General features: G+C 42.1%; 1 protein-coding gene across 2 annotated transcripts in view; it reads right to left on the bottom strand.

Moving 5' to 3' along the window:
- LOC126094801 (NAD-dependent protein deacetylase Sirt6) overlaps nucleotides 1-18116 on the bottom strand; it is an 82571-nt gene extending 64455 nt beyond the window's left edge. The window contains exons 1-2 of one of the 2 annotated variants that reach the window (XM_049909369.1): nucleotides 17975-18116; nucleotides 10145-10272 (exon numbers count right to left, since the gene is read on the bottom strand). Coding sequence is in view for 1 of the 2 variants with exons in the window: in XM_049909367.1 (XP_049765324.1) it covers nucleotides 10145-10272; nucleotides 17611-17676 (194 nt within the window). In the remaining variant the exon portion in view is untranslated. Of the gene's footprint in view, nucleotides 1-10144; nucleotides 10273-17610; nucleotides 17937-17974 lie in introns of those variants that run through there. The other variant, XM_049909367.1, reaches the window with a different exon arrangement.
- Nucleotides 18117-18566: the final 450 nt, after the last annotated feature.

Consider the following 18566-nt stretch of genomic DNA (forward strand, 5'->3'; position numbering starts at 1 on the left):
GGGGAGAGTTTCCAGAGGGGGTAGAGCACATAGTGCTGATAATTGAAGCTAATATGTCACTTTTTATCATATGTCTAGGATTAAGGTACAACGGATCTAGTTAAGATGTATGTAGAGATTAGATTTCCAGTAACTAGTGTGGGGAGACAATATCACTGTTACACAGTGCATCCTTATCTGGTCACATGGGAGCACATGGGGAAGGGTGTACAGTTCAGGACACAGGAGGTTTTATTAATTTCTATGGAGGGGGATACTCATGCTACTATGTCGAGTTTAGAGTTGAGTAGATGTCTAACGGAGTCAGTTTCCATTTCTCCATCACGGGTTGTTTTCGCAGGCAAGGGGTCTTGTGGGATTCAGTTATTTAGGGCAGAAGCAGAAGCTTCGGAGTGTTGGAGAATAATAGTGAAGCCTACGCCAAATTTTCAGCAAGTTGGGAGGCATTGGTTGTATTCAGTATTAGCTACGGAGAGGATATCAGCTAAGTGTTATAACAATGGGAATTGGACAGCAACCACGAAGATGGAATTACGTGACAGTGGTTTGCTAATCAACGGGACAAATTGTGAAATAGTAGGGGATCGTTTCATTTACCAGCGACAGTCACGGAAGTCACCAAGGCTACAGACACTCATCTGACGTTGCACTGGCCAGATGCGTCATTCAGCATCGCTCCAGGAGAAAATTTGACGTATATTAACAACACCTTGGATGCTACACTATTGCAAATGATATACAAACTAATAGATCCGAAGAAAGGTCAAATTTCAATGCAGCAATTATTAAGGCATGTGGAGGAGTACGATACCAAGCGGAAACGTAGCATAGTGAGCATTGGTATTTCAACCAGTACTATTACCGTGTTGATTGTATTTATCGGTGTGGTATATGTCTTATTAAAACGGAGGATTCAGCATGTTAATGCAAGACCGCTCCATGAGATTCCTCTAGAATGGATTACCAGTAGGGCATGAGTCAGGGCAACCTGGATGTATATAGGGAAGAAGTAGAATGTAGGATAGAACTAGAGTTAATGTATAGGGTAAATTCGGGGACAAATATAATTTTTAGGAGGAGGCAGTGTTGCAGCCACATGTAGTAAGCGTTGCTTCACACAGTGGAGAATGGCAAAACAGAGGCACGCCGGCGACCGAGACATTGCGAAGTAAGTAGCACAGATAGCCTTGCCGACAGCAGCAGTCTACCAACAAGCTGACGCAAGGACGCACACAGACTGAGTGCCGAGCGTAGCCTGGAGAGTGCTGAGTAAGGGGAAATGAGGCCAGCTCGCTAAGTTACGCTGCAATATACTGCGGGAGTAATAACAAAAAGCTACCACCGAGGGTATAAAACTTCCTCCTGCCGGATATAAACAGTGAAGCGCAGGCAGCAACAGACAGAAGCCATTAGGAAGCAGTTCGGATCTGAGGATGGACGTGGTGCGTGTCCGAATGTTCAATCTTCGTAGGTGACGATTCCGGAAGTCTGTTCCAGCTCGCAGGAGTCATCTGTTCACCGCCAGATGCCAGCTTCAGCTCTGGAGGTAGGGCCGAGTTTGGTCGGCACCATGGCTGACTAACCCCAGCAAGAAATTCCAGCAGGAAGGGCCGCAGCGTGGTCTTGGTCACAGGCGCAGCCGGGGACTGACACCCGGACTTCACGGCAACCCGGTCCCACGGCGCGTGGTCCGTCCAAGACGGGACCTAGCGGACATCACGACTGACGGCTTCCCAGCCGCCGGTGCAGCAGGTGCTGGCAGCTGACCTCACACCGACGAGTTCATCTCAACCACAGGACATCCTGGCTTACGCAGAGCACTGGTGGCCTGAGGCTCCGAGTGCAATCAGCGGCGCACATTGCGCGCATTGTCGGAGAATCTACGCAGCAGCAGCCAGGCGGAGCGATCCACAGAGCTGGGCAGCGATGATGAGGGAGAAATTGTAAGGAAAATTCAATAAATAATTGTAAAACTCCACGCCGTCTCAGTCTTTGGCGCAGCCACTGTGTCTGCTGCTAACAAGCAGTGAGAAGGCGTGACAAGAGGCAGAAGCTGAAGAAAGTCACTCTGGATTGAGATGGTCATATTTTTAGCACGACCCAGCATATGATAGGTCTGGTGCCGCGCACTGCGGAATTTTAATCCCCACCAGACATCATGGATGTCTTAGACACTGTAAGCTGTGGTGGCGTGTGCGTCCTGGCTCACTTTTAGTGTCAGGACGCCACAGTGGAACACATGGTTCCAGCGGCCAATAGTGACGCCCCCGATAGAGTATTTAAGCTCCTGCCTCTTGCTCAACCAGCGAGTCTAATCGTTGTGTGAGTCTCGACACATCGCCTCGACAACAGACAGCATGTTTATCGTTCTTTGTTTCCATTACTAGTGGACGTCTTGGATTCGTTTGGTTGTCTCTGTCACTCCGTTGCTACTTGCATGTTGTCGTCATAAGGTCTCTCTCCATCGTACGTTGTCGTTTCGTGTCCGTCCTTTCCGTTTGTTTGTTCACAGGCCGCTCTCCGTTTGGTCTCGCTGTGCTTTCTCGGTCACCCTGTGACTGTTCCGGTCGCAGTCACAACAGTTTACAACAATAGGTGAGCCAGGGACTTGTACTCTCGGATTTCCTTTCCTCTCTTGTAAGCTGGGCAATCTGACGAGCGAGGAGAGTGGCAGTCACAGCAACTGAAACACACAGTTGGCGGAATACAGGGGAGTTGGTGTTCACAGTTGCCACACAGCGGGAAGCCATATGCCAAAATGCAGGGACTGAAAGTACTTCATGCATGGTGGGACATACGGCTTCACATCACATCTGTAGCGCATAACCTCGACCTCCTCTGGGATGACATCTCACTTCAAATCCAGAATGAAGGCACTGGTATCGGTTCAGTTGTCTTTACGACCGTTCTGCACACGTCGAACAAAATGAATGTCATGTCACTCCAGATTAGATCGGAGCTCTTCATCAGTCTGCAGGATGAGGTCCCTATGAAAAATCGCCACCTGGAGCATTTTCGGAGATTGATGAAGGGTAATAAACACTGGGACATTGCCAAGACGATCGCAAGTAGGAAGAGCTGCAGACTGGATGGCAGAAGAAGCTTTGATCAACGAGGACCGCATCTTACTGACACACTCCACTTCACCAAACTTGCCCTCGACATTCTCCACAAAAAGCAATGGCTCTGTGGCAGTGAATGTGTCGCCGTCCACCCTGGTAGAGATGAGGTAGTGGGGAAAGTGCTTCATGCCAAGACGGTGAGCCTGGCCTTCCTCCCAGAGTGCAACCAGGGAAGGGAAGGCTGCTGGGTCATATGAAGCAGCATTCAATGATCCTTTACCATTCAAAGAGATGGTCGTTTGGGAATGACCAGATCTTTGCACCTCGATAAGCTTCATGCACCAAGCATCTGCTCTGATACCACCCACTCTGATTGGGGGTTTTCCGCTTGGGCGCTACCCAGCCACAGTAACGGCCGACTGGCACGGCGGCCACCGCCGGGAGTTACACTGCTCCAGGATGACAAGCATCCTCTCCTTGACATACATGGGGAGCCAACAGTTCAGGTACTAGCAGTATAATCCCTGTGTTGTCAGGGAGCTCAGCCAGATAGGCACATAACAGCCCCACCACGTGGACTGACTACATGTGCTGGTGACCTGGTGGAGCGGAAGGGGGGGGGGGGTCCTATGGCGGGGAAGGACGGGCGCGCGCGCGCGTGTGCGGGGGAGGGGGGGCGCGGAATCCACACTGTAGATGTGGGAGTTCTTCCCAAAATTGAAAATTTAGGAGTGAAGGTCAACCCTCAAGGGGGGACCAAAATGCCATAAAGGAGGAAAGAGAATACACAAGAGGAACAAAATCGCATGGAATACAGTGAACCAGGTGCAAAGGTGATATAAATGACAATACTGAGAGAGGGGTAGGAGGGGGCAGTGGGGAAGGAGCGAGGATGGGGAAGGAGGGGCAAGGTGAAGGAAAAGCTACCAGGGAAGGAAAAAAAAAGGCTGCAATAGCTTGGGGATCCGTGGGCACCACGCACAAACTCACAAAAGAAATGGAGACCCCATAGGGAGGGGGGAACAAAGTGATCTTAGGCATCATTGTTGACTTAAGCCACTACAAAAATCATAAAAAAATCATTAAATGAAAACCTTTGCAAGAAATTTCCATTTTGGCACAATACTGCAAACTAGTCAACAAGCACTACACGCCAAGTAACAGACTGTGAGAATAAACTTTTTTAAGTGTTCACTGTATACAAACTACTTTTTTTAGTAATGGAGCAACCATTTTTTAAAACAGCAAGTGCCACATTTTAAAACAATAGTGATGTCACATATCTGTAGTGTCATCTAGTGGTCTTTTGAAATAAAAATTTTTTTTGGGAAAAAAGGATGCTCAATTTTTTGTGACATGATTAGTCTAGACTTGTGTTAAACAGTAAATACGGAAAATGATGGTGAATATAATATTCCTGGGAGTGAAACACGCTGTAGCATAAAAGAAGAGAAATGAATCAGTCTAAGATCTCCAAAGCAAAATCATTTTGATACTCAAACCAAAATGCTGCGCCTGTTATTGAATGCTGGAATTCTGAAAGGAGTGAGGTGAAGAACTGTGAAGGGAAAGTCTATCAAGCAGGCAATCTCTCCTATGCTCACATGTTTCAATAATCTATTGTATTCTTCAGGTGATAAGAGCAAGCAAAATGCATTCTTTCTATCATACATGGCTGTCTCAGCATCAGCTAGGTATGTTGCTGATCTAAACCAGAGTCTATCAAGTATACGATAAAACTTCATGAGGGATCCCAAGTACCAGTTTGTGCTGCTATATTTCAAAGAATAACAGGGGTATCGTTGGATCACTTAGAATGGATAACACTATGGAATGCAGTCCAAAGTTCTCTGAACTTGCCCACTATTTTCCTATTCACGAACACAGTTTCATGCCACCGGATTGTGTGCTCAGTAGAGCTGAGAAGGAATACCGGAAGAAAGAAGAGATCATATCACCTTGTGAATACAGGAATATTCTAGCAAAGTTAGGAAAGGTGCTGGTGTTGGGAGAAGACTGGTTTTCCCATGACTTCAAACAGATTTCTAAATGTTGGATGTACAAGCAATAACTTACAGACAAACCAATGGTAAGATTGCAATACACTTTTAAAAAGCCGTATATCTCTGGATCAGTAGTTTTGAAGAAGAACATTACTTCAATCAGAGCTATGAAACTTACTGAGATTACTACGAAGATAAACCATAGGAGTGCAGAAAAGGAGAGAGAAGTAACAAAGCTAATTCGTTTCCTTACCATTACTAAGGATGCAGCAAATTCTTGCAATGCCACTCTCTGCAAGTGGTAAGGAATATGGTCATGACAGTCATGGAGAATTTATGAGGATGAAAAGTGCTCTGAAGTTGTGTAGAAGAAAAAAAGAAATATTATTTTAAAACTTTAATGCAAGAAATAAGCATTTAATATTCGGATATCACTGATCTAGTGCGAGGATAAAGCAAGTTTTGGAGGAAGGGAGAAGGTGATTTCTAGCATTTGAAAAAAAAAAAAAAAAAAAAAAAATTATGTACACGCAAAGACTATCTTAAAATAGATTCAAAACTGTACAAAATTTGTGTAAATTAACTGAATGTATCCCACGCCATGTCCAAAGGACCTCCTCACAAAGCTTGTCCTGGGTTAATATTTTTCTAAGACAGACCATGCAAATACATATCTAGATCCCTCTGAATGAGAAGTCAGAAGGCATTATGGGTATTAACATACCCGTCGGCATATGTAAACTCAAGCACTTGCCTTTTGGGTTTCCTTCTGCTCAAGCAATCTTCCAGAGATACCAAAAACAGTTAACCATGTCCATCCCGCAAGTGGCCCAAATTATGTATTCACTAAACCAATTATGGAAGAAATGTTGCTACTCACCATATAGTGGAGATGCTGAGTCACAATAGGCACAACAAAAAGATTCACACAATTATAGCTTTTGGCCGTTAAGGCCTTTGTCAGCAGTAGACACACACACACACACACACACACACACACACGCACACGCACACGCACACGCGCGCACGCAAATGCAACTTGCACACACATCTACAGCCTCAGAGAACTGAAACCACACTGCGAGCAGCAGCACCAGTGCATGATGGGAGTGGCAACTGGGTGGTGGTAAGGAGGAGGCTGGGGTGGGGAGGGGGAGGGATAGTATGGTGGGAGTGGCAAACAGTGAAGTGTTGCAGTTTAGACGAAGGGCAGGAGAGACGGTGCGGAGGGGGGAGGGGGTAAGTAGCGGAAAGGAGAGAAATAAAAAGAAATTAAAAGACTGGGTATGGCGAAGTGACGGCCATGTAGTGCTGGAATGGGAACAGGGAGGGGGCTGGGTGGGTGAGGACAGTGACTAATGAAGGTTGAGGCCAGGAGGGTTACGGGAACGTAGGATGTATCGCAGGGAAAGTTCCCACCTGCGCAATTCAGAAAAGCTGGTGTTGGTGGGAAGGATCCAATATGGCACAGGCTGTTAAGCAGTCACTAAGATGAGGGATATCATGTTTGGCAGCATGTTCAGCAACAGGGTGGTCCACTCGTATTTTGGCCACAGTCTGTCAGTGGCCATTCATGCGGACAGACAGCTTGTTGGTTGTCATGCCTACAAAGAATGAAGCACAGTGGTTGCAGCTTAGCTTGTAAATCACATGACTGGTTTCAAAGGTAGCCCTGCCTTTGATGGGATAGATGATGTTCACACTGGAGTAGGTGGTGGTACGAGGATGTATGGGACAGGTCTTGCATCTAGGTCTATTACAGGGGTATGAGCCATGAGGTAAGGGTTTGGGAACAGGGGTTGTGTGGATGGATGAGTATATTGTGTAGGTTCGGTGGACGATGGAATACCACTGTAGAAGGGGTGGGAAGGATAGTGGGCAGGACATTTCTCATTTCAGGGCACGACGAGAGGTAATCAAAACCCTGGCGGAGAATGTATTTCAGTTGCTCCAGTCCTGGATGGTACTGAGTTACGATGGGAATGCTCCTCTGTGGCCGGACTGTGGGACTTTGGCAGGTGGTGGGAGACTGGAAAGATAAGGCACGGGAGATTTGTTTTTGTACAAGGATGGGAGGATAATTATGGTCAGTGAAGGCTTCAGTGAGACCCTCGGTATATTTTGAGAGGGACTGCTCATCACTGCAGATGCGAAGACCACGGGTGGCTGGCTGTACGGAAGGGACTTCTTGGTATGGAATGGGTGGTAGCTGTTGAAGTGGAGGTATTGCTGGTGGTTAGTAGGTTTGATATGGATGGACATTCCAGCCTGGATTTTCCATTGTTTAACTATGGAAGAAAGGCATTCAGTACAGGAGGATGGCTACCTATGAGCACTTGTTCACACACCTGAAGCAAATACTACGTTCAGCGTCCTGCCTCAAACCCTTTTCCCCCCTAAGGTCCATTGATTTTGGCTGCAGGTGCCTCTCCATGTCGCATTGGTGCAGTGCTGGCACAAAGGAACGATGACAGTATTGAGCTATCAATTGCTTGTGTGTCAAAATGCTGAAATCCATTCAAAAGTACTCCTAGCAGGTAGAAAAGGATGCTTTAGCAATCATCTTTGCAGATAAGAAGTTCCATGTTTACCTCTTTGGGAATAAGTTAATGGTCATTATGGCCTCAAATCACTGTTAGCATTATTTGAACCATGCTCCCTTCTTCCAGAGTGGACAGCACTGGGCATTTTTTGGCAGCTCCTACAATCATATTATTAAATATGCAAATGTGAGTGCACCGTCTTGCCTACCAGCAGGACCAGACATGACTTTTAACGAGCAGGAAATCTCATGTTTCCAAGTAGATGTGAAATGGCTACAAGCCATGGATGGCTGCTCAAATTGTTGCAGAAATGTGTAGGCACCCTATCTTATGGGACATCACACAGTACAGGTATGTGCCCCATGGGTGGCAACATCAAGGAGATTGCGAGCTCAAGAGCGCCGTGGTCCCGTGGTTAGCGTGAGCAGCTGCGGAATGAGAGGTCCTTGGTTAAGTCCTCCCTCCAATGAAAAGTTTAATTTCTTATTTTCAGTTTATGTGACAAACTCTTATGTTTCCATCACTTTTTTGGGAGTGATTATCACATCCACAAGAAAACCTAAATCGGGCAAGGTAGAAGAATCTTTTTACCCATTCACCAAGTGTACAAGTTAGGTGGGTCGACAACATATTCCTGTCATGTGATGCACATGCCGTCACCAGTGTCGTATAGAATATATCAGACGTGTTTTCCTGTGGAGGAATCGGTTGACCTATGACCTCGCGATCAAATGTTTTCGGTTCTCATTGGAGTGGCACGTCCTTTCGTCTACTAATCGCACGGTTTTGCGGTGTGGTCGCAAAACACAGACACTAAACTTATTACAGTGAACAGAGACATCAATGAACGAACGGACAGATCATAACTTTGCGAAAATAAGAAATTAAACTTTTAACTCGAGGGAAGACTTGAACCACTGACCTCTCGTCCTGCAGCTGCTCACGCTAACCACGGGACCATGGCGCTCTTGAGCTCACACTATCCTTGATGTTGCCTATCTTGCACATGGACTACTCAGTTTGTATATTTTGCTTATTTTTTCATAGTTCCACACAACTTCTTCCTGTTTTCTCGATTCATCTGCATTCAGTTTTTCCAAGGCCTATCCACTGTGCCAACTTATAACTAAATCTGAGAAGGGTGCGATGGGGAGGTTCCCTTGTTAGGATTGTTGACACACAAAGGGGTTTGGAGAGACCCACCAATCCATCCACACCTTCCGAATGCCCCGCTTTCAGCGACTCAATTAGACCTCGAAAGCCTACCTTTACCAGTCCCCGCATATGCATAGGTATAACTTTCACTCCAGAATACAGAATACCCACGATAGTTCCTATGGACTCAGCTATTGATTTGGAGGTCTCAATGCAGCCTCTGCAACATCAGACACTGTTGCCTCACCCCAGTATGTTTTGTCAACCCCCCCCCTCCCCGGTTCATTCCATCGGCTTACATACTATGACATCAACAGTGCCACAAGCTCACTTTCCAAAGCATCATCCAGGGAGCTTTCAGCCCTATGCTTCAATTTCAGGGGGGAGGGATCTAGCATAATTGTCTGGCAACTATGAAAAACTGCCTGAGGTCATGGAAACTGACAGCAGCAGCTAGCACTTGTTTGGCCTTTGTTATTCTGCCACGCTGTCTACATTGTCCATTCCCTCTTGTTGTCCAACTGCTTTACCGATCATGATTATAATAAAAATACCACTGTTTTCTCAGTGTTTCTATGACTTTACAATGGCTGTCCACCCGGCACCATATAACTGCTGCTCCACCAACCATCCTATATTGTCATTGTGACCTGAAGTAAGATTATTAAACACCCAGGCCATCTTGACCCCACTACATTGGATACTGTTACAGTGCCAGACTGTTGCCCTAAAGTGACTGAAAAGCCTGCTCCCCTCTTCAGGAGCCATATGTTAGTCTTGTCTCTCCACACATACCCTCCAATGTGGCAGCACATATGATATGGCTATTTGTATCACTGAGGCATGAAACTCACCCCACCGCATTTGCAAGTCATATTAATATTTTATTCCATAATTTGTGTTCATGTTACTTTTTAGAATAATCAATTCTAAACAAGTGGCTACACTTTTAAAAGTCAGTTCATTCCAGAATTTTGATGGAAATAACAAGGTCACTAATTGTTTGAGAAGGCCATATGTACGGTGAAGAAACTAAGAATATTCAACTAGAATACTGAACAGTAGCCAAAGATACAGAAATTTCAAAAAGAAAACCATGAATGGCAACTATAAATTAGTGTCAAACGTTTTGCTGATGGAGAAAAGAATATGAAAGGTGGCAGTAGATTATTTACTTAGACATATGAAAATTCTACTCCAACTGCTCATAATTTCTGTCATCAACTTGCAATCACTTAATAAGGGTACCCAATGGGGTCTTACAGAAAGAGAAGATCTATGGTAACTAGTGTAAAATTTTATTGGAAATATACTAAAACTGAATATGTAGTAACTAGTCTTCTGACCAGATGCAATCTTACACACTTTTCAGTCTACACACCTGAAATCTGGAATTCCTGCTGCTGTACTTATTCCTGCACCAGTATGGACAACAACATGTTTGGCTTCTTGGATCCAAGTAGCAAGTTTGCTTACTTTTTCTGTGACTTCATCCTTGCTATCAAACTTCTGCAAAAATGAAACACATAAAAAGATAAGTAATAGCCAATATCTGTTGTTAAAATCACTTACCATGTATTTGCTGTATCTCTCTTTGTCAGTTCAGACCTGTTCTCGGCCTCCCATAACGGTTTCAATAATGACTCAACTTGTCTAAACAATTACTTCTCTCCTTGTCCTGGATATTTTCTCTTTTGTATGTAAAAAAGAAAAAGAAGAATAGAGATTCAAAGAAATGGAAACAAGACACAACAGCAAATTGTGTCCTGTGCTCCTTGCTCTTACTGGAGAAAAATGTGGATGTCACTGGTTAAATAAGGCAGTTAAATACAGAGTTTTCAATCTGCAGACACTTTAATGTTGGTCATCACATAATTTTCAGAAAACAGATTTCAGTTCAACATAATGTTGCTACTATGAGATGTTTATGTTACAAAATGTTATGCAAAAAGAGAACAAATGTGCGACATAATAACAAATCAATCAAGAGTTTGGTATGAAAGAAATATTATGTGAAATGGTACGTGATGAGTGTGAATATATTTCAAAAAAAGGGAAAATGTAGCAAGAAAGAGTGCAATATGCTTCTGCATATGGAACTTAGCTAACATATTGAATTTTTCTTTAGGCTTGGGTGGAGGTCTCTATCTGTCACCAAGCTCAAGAAAACTGATCTGATGTAGCACACTCAATGGCGATTGTGTGCACCAGCGATGTAGCCAGAGTGAAATATTTACAACATTTCTCATATTTTATAAATGGTTTGAGATATAATGAGATTTTGTCAACTAATACCACGCAAATAGGAGAATAACTTCCTGGTAGATTAAAACCGCGTGCCAGACTGAGACTCAAACTCGGGACCTTTGCCTTTCGCAGGCAAGGGCTCTACCGAATGAGCTACTGAAGCATGACTCACAAACCATCCTCATGACTTTACTTTCGACAGTACCGCCTCTCCTCATACTGAAAGAGGAGAGTATTTTACTAAACGGTTATTATGCAAAGCTTCATTATCTTCCATGTTATTCCACTAAATACAGACTTTTTCAGTGAAAGAATTTAATTTTTAAGGACCATCATTAGCTGGTGAAACAAGAAATGCTATGGATTTTGGAACAACATAAGTGAAGACATACCATGTTTATTTTTGTACAGAGGATGTGCTTTTTCATAAGCTACTGACCTTACTTTTCCTCAGTTCCTCACTCAATAAACCATTGTTTCAGAAATCTCTCATAATAATGTCTGTACGACATGTTAGTGAAGTGACATTATGTAAAATCTGCTGCGTTTTGGCAGAAGAAGCAAATAGTAACGTGGCGACAACGTAAGTGTGTAGGTTTTACTCAAAATTCACCACTCATGGTAGTTCTCTGTAAAATGTTACAAGTGGTTAACAAGCCAAGCAAAAATAAATAGCTGTGTTTGTTGCATTTTTAGCAGAATTCTTTTTTAGATACTAACCAATGCAGAAGTGGCAGATCTTTTTGAATGGTCACCATGCAAGTGTGGGTGCGGGGAGGGGGGGGGGGGGTTGGTGCTATGCAAAAAGCGTGAGTGCAGGCTTCAGTTTAGAAAGGCATTTCCCTTCAGCGTTCTGTATTTTCCTTACAGTATGTGCCCATAACGCCCACCACTACCCCTCTCCCCTCACATGCCTTGCCTTGCTGGAGACTTTATTCTGTGCAGACTCTACATCCTGTTCCTTGAAGTTGAAAAACAGACCAAAAGACTGGTATTTTAATGGATGAGGAATTCATCTCTTTTGTGGAGAGCTTGTTTGTTAAATGAAATATAAAACTGTGAAATGCTCTATAAAATTTTATGTTGTGAAGCAGGTTCTTGGTAAACTTTCTTTCTCTTTGTAAATATGTGGTTGAATGCACAAAAAACTTACCTTCTTTTAAGTTGTGCCAAGGGGGCTCTAATCCTGAATCTCAAAAATTACACTTTTTAGTTGTAATACCTACACCAGTTGTTAATTTTGTGTTGTATATCACTGCAAAGAGCATGTGGCTTTAGTTATTGATTTTACAAATGGAAGATATTAGGGTTTAGTGTGTGTCCCCAAAATGGTCCAAATGGCTCTGAGCACTATGGGACTCAACATCTGAGGTCATCAGTCCCCTAGAACTTAGAACTACTTAAACCTAACTAACCTAAGGACATCACACACATCCATGCCCGAGGCAGAATTTGAACCTGCGACCGTAGCGGTCGCGCGGTTCCAGACTGAAGTGCCTAGAACCGCTTGGCCACCACGGCCGGCTGTGTGTCCCCACCCACCCACACATACGAGAAACAATTTAGACCATACAAAGAAGAAACAAATTCAGCTGCTGATTGTCCCCATAGCACTAAATTGGTCTCAGCAAAAGATTCAAATTACTTTCATAATTTCTGAATACTCAGTATGGCAAGCAAAGAATATTTTTAAAGAAAAGAAATTCTTAGCAAAACCAACCAAGGGAAGAGAGAAGAAATTGAAACCTGAAGTAGCTGATGTGTATAAATTTCTACCAAAGTAATGAACACTCTAGCGTTTTTCCAGGCATAAAGGATGTTGAAATCTCAGGGAAAAAGCAGTGCAAAAGAAAATGGTTAATTTGACACAGTCTATACAAATTTTAAAAATGAGTATACAACTATATCAGGTTTTTCCACAATGGGTCCACCTCATTTCAAATCATGTGTTTTAGTATGTGATAATGATATCTTCTCAATACATGCCTGCACCATTAGGAAAGTGAATAATGGGATGCATTGTGGGAGCTGTAGCACAGAGGTTCCATTGGGCGGGAGGGGCGCTCTGGGGCTGTGGAAGTCACTGAGACCCTCTCTTAAAACTACAAAATATGGAGCAGGAATAAGTTAATAGAGGAGCAGGAATGAAAGATCTATGCCATGCAGGCACATTTGGATGAAGTTTGGAGAAAGCCAGCAAGGATGAAGGAAGGCAGTGGTAAGTGGGATGGTTGGGAACTGACAGTTGGTCTGAAGGCTAGCACAAGGAGGATGTGGTCAGACAGTTTTGTTGGGTCTAACCAGTAACAGTTCCCAGCTCCCAGAGTTGAGAGGAGAGGAAATGTGCAGCACACACTGCCCGTTAGTAGGAAGCCTAGGAATAACACTTCCATTAGGAAGAAGAGATAACTGCTGCTCGGGAGAAGTCATGGTAGAGCTGTAGGCCCTCTATTAAGTCATTAAGTCACCTGCATTTCCAACCAAAAGTGTTGGGATGAATCAGATGTTTGTAGGTTTACAGTCTTTGTAAAAAGATTTCATGAAAGATGATCAAGTAGTGATAGTGGGTGGGGCAGAAAACTGATTGGATACGGACAGGGCGTGACCTGCGTAAGATAGCTATCTTAACTGGGAGAATCAATGTGAGCACAGTTGAGCTGTTTTGTTGAAATGATCAGCTTCGTCTTGACAGTGCTGTACAGCAAGTCAATCGAGAACTGGATATGGTGCTGATGAATCCTGAATGAGCACACACAGCACTGGTGCAGGTGGGGCCTATTGGGAGACAGGACTCACTTGTATGGTCTGCACTTCAGCAGTACTGAGAAAGGGAGGTTTGTGGAGAGCATAGCCGGTGGGTGTGGGTCCGCACATGATGAAATATTTATTGTCATAGGTAGAACGAATATGCCTTTTTAGGATACATCAGAAAACAGTCTCCTCTCTCTTAAAAGTACTGAATCAGTTTGGAGATTTCTTCAACAGTTACACAAAAGATAGAATGCATCACAATGGAGTCCCCAAATGCCACTATTCTTCATCAAGTTTACTAAAAAAGTACACCAGCTTGAAAATGATTACAGCTTTTGAGCAGCACAGTGATACACTCTGTAGTGCTTGATAGAATGTGAAAATCCAACCTCTGCAAGTATGCTACAGTGCTGTAATGAATACCTTCAAAAGAAATGATGATATGCTGCCTAGAATTTTTTTTTTTTTAAATTGTGATGACGATGAAACCTTTGATTTTTATCGGCAGTCTCCAACTGAGAGAACATTAATTATCACATTACTGCAAACAATGATACCTTTATTGAGGATCTTTCATCTAAATTGGAAAAACTTGTTGCACCTTCTTACCTAACTCTCAATCAAAATATCATAAGACACTTAAAAAAAAAATCATCTGATATTAACATCATTAGAGTATCAATGGACTTGACTGAAAATTATGCTTTTGCTACGATGGTTGGTTGGTTTAAAGGGGGGGGGGGGGGGGGGATGACCAAACTGCTTGGTCATCATTCCCTTGTTCCTATACAACAATTCCACAAGGGAAAGAATAAAACAAATGAAACTTAGTGCACAAAAATGGGAGAAAAGAAAAACCACAAGAACGACAGAAAGACAACAAACACTACAATGGACAAAATAGGACAAGAAAACACAGAGATATGCAAGAAACAGGTGGAAGAAATTAAAACAAGAGAGCAAATGACCATGGCTGGCTGCTCACGAGAAAAAAAAAAGCATAAGCCAGCCACTCTGCAACACATTAAAACCTCCAGTCTAAAAGCATTAGGGTAGAGAATACAGAGTGACAAAGGACATGTGCCAAAACTTAGATGGAATGATAAAACCTCCCTCATGTACAAAACATACAACTAAATCAGCCGACGAGCCATTGTCAGCTAAAATGAATGGCAACAAGTCCCGTAATCGAAGATTACGTCGCAAGGCAGCCAAAGCAGGACAGTGCAACAGAATGTGGCTCACCGTCAACCGGCCGTCGCACTGACACTGAGGTAGGTCTTCACGATGCATGAGATAGCTGTGAGTCACCCACGTGTGGCTGATGTGGAGCCAGCATAGAACCACAGAGTCCCTGCAAGAGGCCTGCATGGAGGACTTGCGCACATTCACAGTCTCCTTCATGGCACGCATTTGTCGTGCATACCGAAGTTACGTCACTCCGTATGCCAAAGCCAAAAAACCTTGATGCCAATCTCCAGAAGTGGTTTCCATGTAGTGTGTTTGGCCAGCACATCAGCAAGGTCATCGCCTGTGATTCCGAGATGTCCTGGGGTCCAGACAAACACCAGTGAACAACCGGATTGTTCCAGGGCATAGACAAACTTCTGGATGGTTGCTATCAAAGGATGGCAAGGGTAGCACTAGTTGATAGCTTGTAAGATGCTCAATGAGTCACTACATACAAGGAATGACTCGCCAGAGCATGAACAGATATGTTCGAGAACACGAGATATGTTATCCAGGAGGGAGCCCTATGATACCATCGGATTCCTGAAGTGTACATCCATTCATAATTCATCTAAAACTATACTGCAGGTGAAGGATTAGTTGAATTTCTTTGTGGTGCTTGCTACACCCCCCAATATATTTACTCATTGTGGATTTCGTGGTTGACAGTCCTGTGAAACTTACAAAAATACACGAGAGACCTCCATTGTAACTTCAAAAATATAATTCAGGAACAGAAAGGGGCACAGTTTTAAATATTTAATTCAATAACAAATAATGTCAATGGCTTATGCAGAAACACTTCATTATTTAAAAATAAAATAAAAAATGCATTTACTTAATAAATGTATGATGAAGGACTTTTTAAAGATATGTACAGACCTTTTAGTGGTTATTTTTATTGCTTGATTTTTATGTATTATACAGCATGTGTTATTCCATGTATGATGTATTTTTTCTTTGCTTTTGGTTTACTCTAATTTTGTGGTTTCGTGCGTTCATGAGGATGTGTGCTTTGGGGCTTACGGGCACTCAATGCCGAGGTTACCAGCATCCAATTTCGTGGTTTCATTTTGCTTGTAGCTGTTTTTGTACATTAATTTTATTTTCTCTTATCACATGTTTGATTTATTAGGCCTGGTGATATAGCACCAAAGAGCACACCTGGAGGTCACAAAATCCCAGTCAAATCACGGAAATTTTGCAGTTTCCCTTTAACATCTCAATGATGAAAAGATTCACCAGGAACAACTTAAGGTTCAGACTTAACATTAAACTGTATCTCCCCTTTGCCTGGTAGGACTGCTGGGGCAGGTTAGGAAGACAAGTTGCCAAAGTGCTGTGCAGTTGAAAAACTCGAGCCACATGCAATTATTATTATATTACATTCTATGTAATTAACATTTTTATATTCTTTAACTCATTCCATTTCCTAGTGGTTCATACGCATAAAACGATAAATGGAATATTACACTAATAAGTAAATGCCTGTATGGTCCAATAAAGGCAAGAAACTGTGACTGAATTCATCACAGAAACACATTCAAATCTTAACGAATAATCCACTATTTTAGTGATGGTTGCACAGGCCAAAAAATTCAAATTTAATTTTACTAACTTACATTTTCTTCAAAACAGTTTTACTGCCAGTGCTAACTGGTCGTTCCTTGCAACTAGCCATGGAGAAACTGAGTGTGATGGCTTAGGAATGACATTTAAAAGATTATCAAACAAGGAAATTTTACAGAAATCCATAGGAAATCAAATACTATCTTCATCAGATTTATTTCAGTTTTTAACATTAGCAAAATGAAATTCTATTTTACTTCTGAAGACTCTGTAAATTAGATACATTCTGACTTTGCATTACACTATGCAGAACTTTAAATACTTTATGGAATCTGAAGATTCCAAAACATTAAGCAGTTAGTTGTATGGGGAACTTAGAAACAAAGAGGGCCAGCAGTGAGGTGGAACTCAGCTTAAAATACAATGTAAGGATTAAACTGGCATTCTTTCTCAGAGAAGAAAATCTGATCATATGTAGCTAGTAAATATTCGAGTTATAGTACTTCAGGATGATCAATGAACTAAAAACAACAGAACATGATGTTACCACACAAGTTTTGCACATTCTAAGATGTTTGTTGTCATACTATTTGCACAGATGAGAAAATATTTCCCTGTTCCTCATGTGCTTGCTGTTACTGAATGACCTAAAACATCACCTAGAAGAACTTGCCAAGCTTGTGTCATGTCTACTGTATGATGCAGTGTTAAAAAAAAAAATTAAATGGAGCTTTTTAAATTCTCGATTCTTAATTAACAGTATCAGACACAAGTCAGAACATGGGTATGATCTAAAATATTTTTCTCGTCTGGGTGTGTGAACTGTGTTAGAATGCAACATACACAAAACAGAAATATGGAAACTGGACGAATCATTTATGAGAATACTGATTTCTTAAGGAACGTATTGTAAAATGCAAAATCTAATAATTTACCTACAATTCTAAGACTATTATGCCATGGCATTAAGTAAAACTGAGCAAACGGCTTTTTCTACACAACCGGTGAAAATAAACGTACTCTTGAAAATACACTATTCAGTATCTTTACCTCCGCTAATCCAAGTTTTCCTTTATTTTCATAAGGAGACAGTCCATCCGCATAATTGCACGACATGATTTTTAAAATATTTCAATCAGATGTGTATAAATAGTTGTCATGCAGTTTAAATCGCAAGTTGTCAAGCCGACATTTTTCCTTGAGGCCGCAGGCAACAATACTGAAAAAAGTTTACATTGGTCTAATACCAACATGACGATATTCATTCTGGCGTCCACTGTTATACGCAAAATTACTTATATACGCAAATATATTCGCGCGGATGGAAATAAACAAACGAACATAACCTACAAACAAGAACTGTAAGTACGACACAAACATAAACATATCGTTCTGTCAAAGTATAGAAACTGACTTGTTTTGATCCATTAACATTTTCGCCACAAAGTGATAAATTTCTGCCATTTATGTAAATTGAACAGAAATCCTGGGCTACGATTTAAATAAGTTGATTGTTTAATGTGAAACGGAATAAGTGAACAAAAAAAAATAGTAAAAGGTAATAATACAATGCACTATCAACAATGGTACGATTGTTTGACTGACAGTCTGTAGTGTACAAAGGTAGTACCGTAAAGTAGGACAAGTCAAATGATACAATATTTCTTGAACAACAAGAGGAGAGCAACAAACAATCCTGTCAACAATATACTTAGAAGGTATACAATATTACATTCAAGGATTCAAGAGAACCCTGCAGATAGAGTGTATATATATATATATATATATATATATAAATTAACGTACTATATTAAATCATTTATAATACAGTATTGTTTTACAAAATTTATAGTTCTGGAAACTCATTTAAGTGGTACCTAGTACCTATGGTTTATGAGGAACTGTTTCAGTGTCCTCTTGAATTTATGAGGGCTGATAATGTTCTTTTTCACATTCATTGGTAGCTTATTGTAAATTCTTATTCCACACTGAATAACTCCTCTTTG

Source organism: Schistocerca cancellata, chromosome 8 (assembly GCF_023864275.1).
Source record: "Schistocerca cancellata isolate TAMUIC-IGC-003103 chromosome 8, iqSchCanc2.1, whole genome shotgun sequence".
Classification (NCBI taxonomy): Eukaryota; Metazoa; Arthropoda; class Insecta; order Orthoptera; family Acrididae; genus Schistocerca; species Schistocerca cancellata.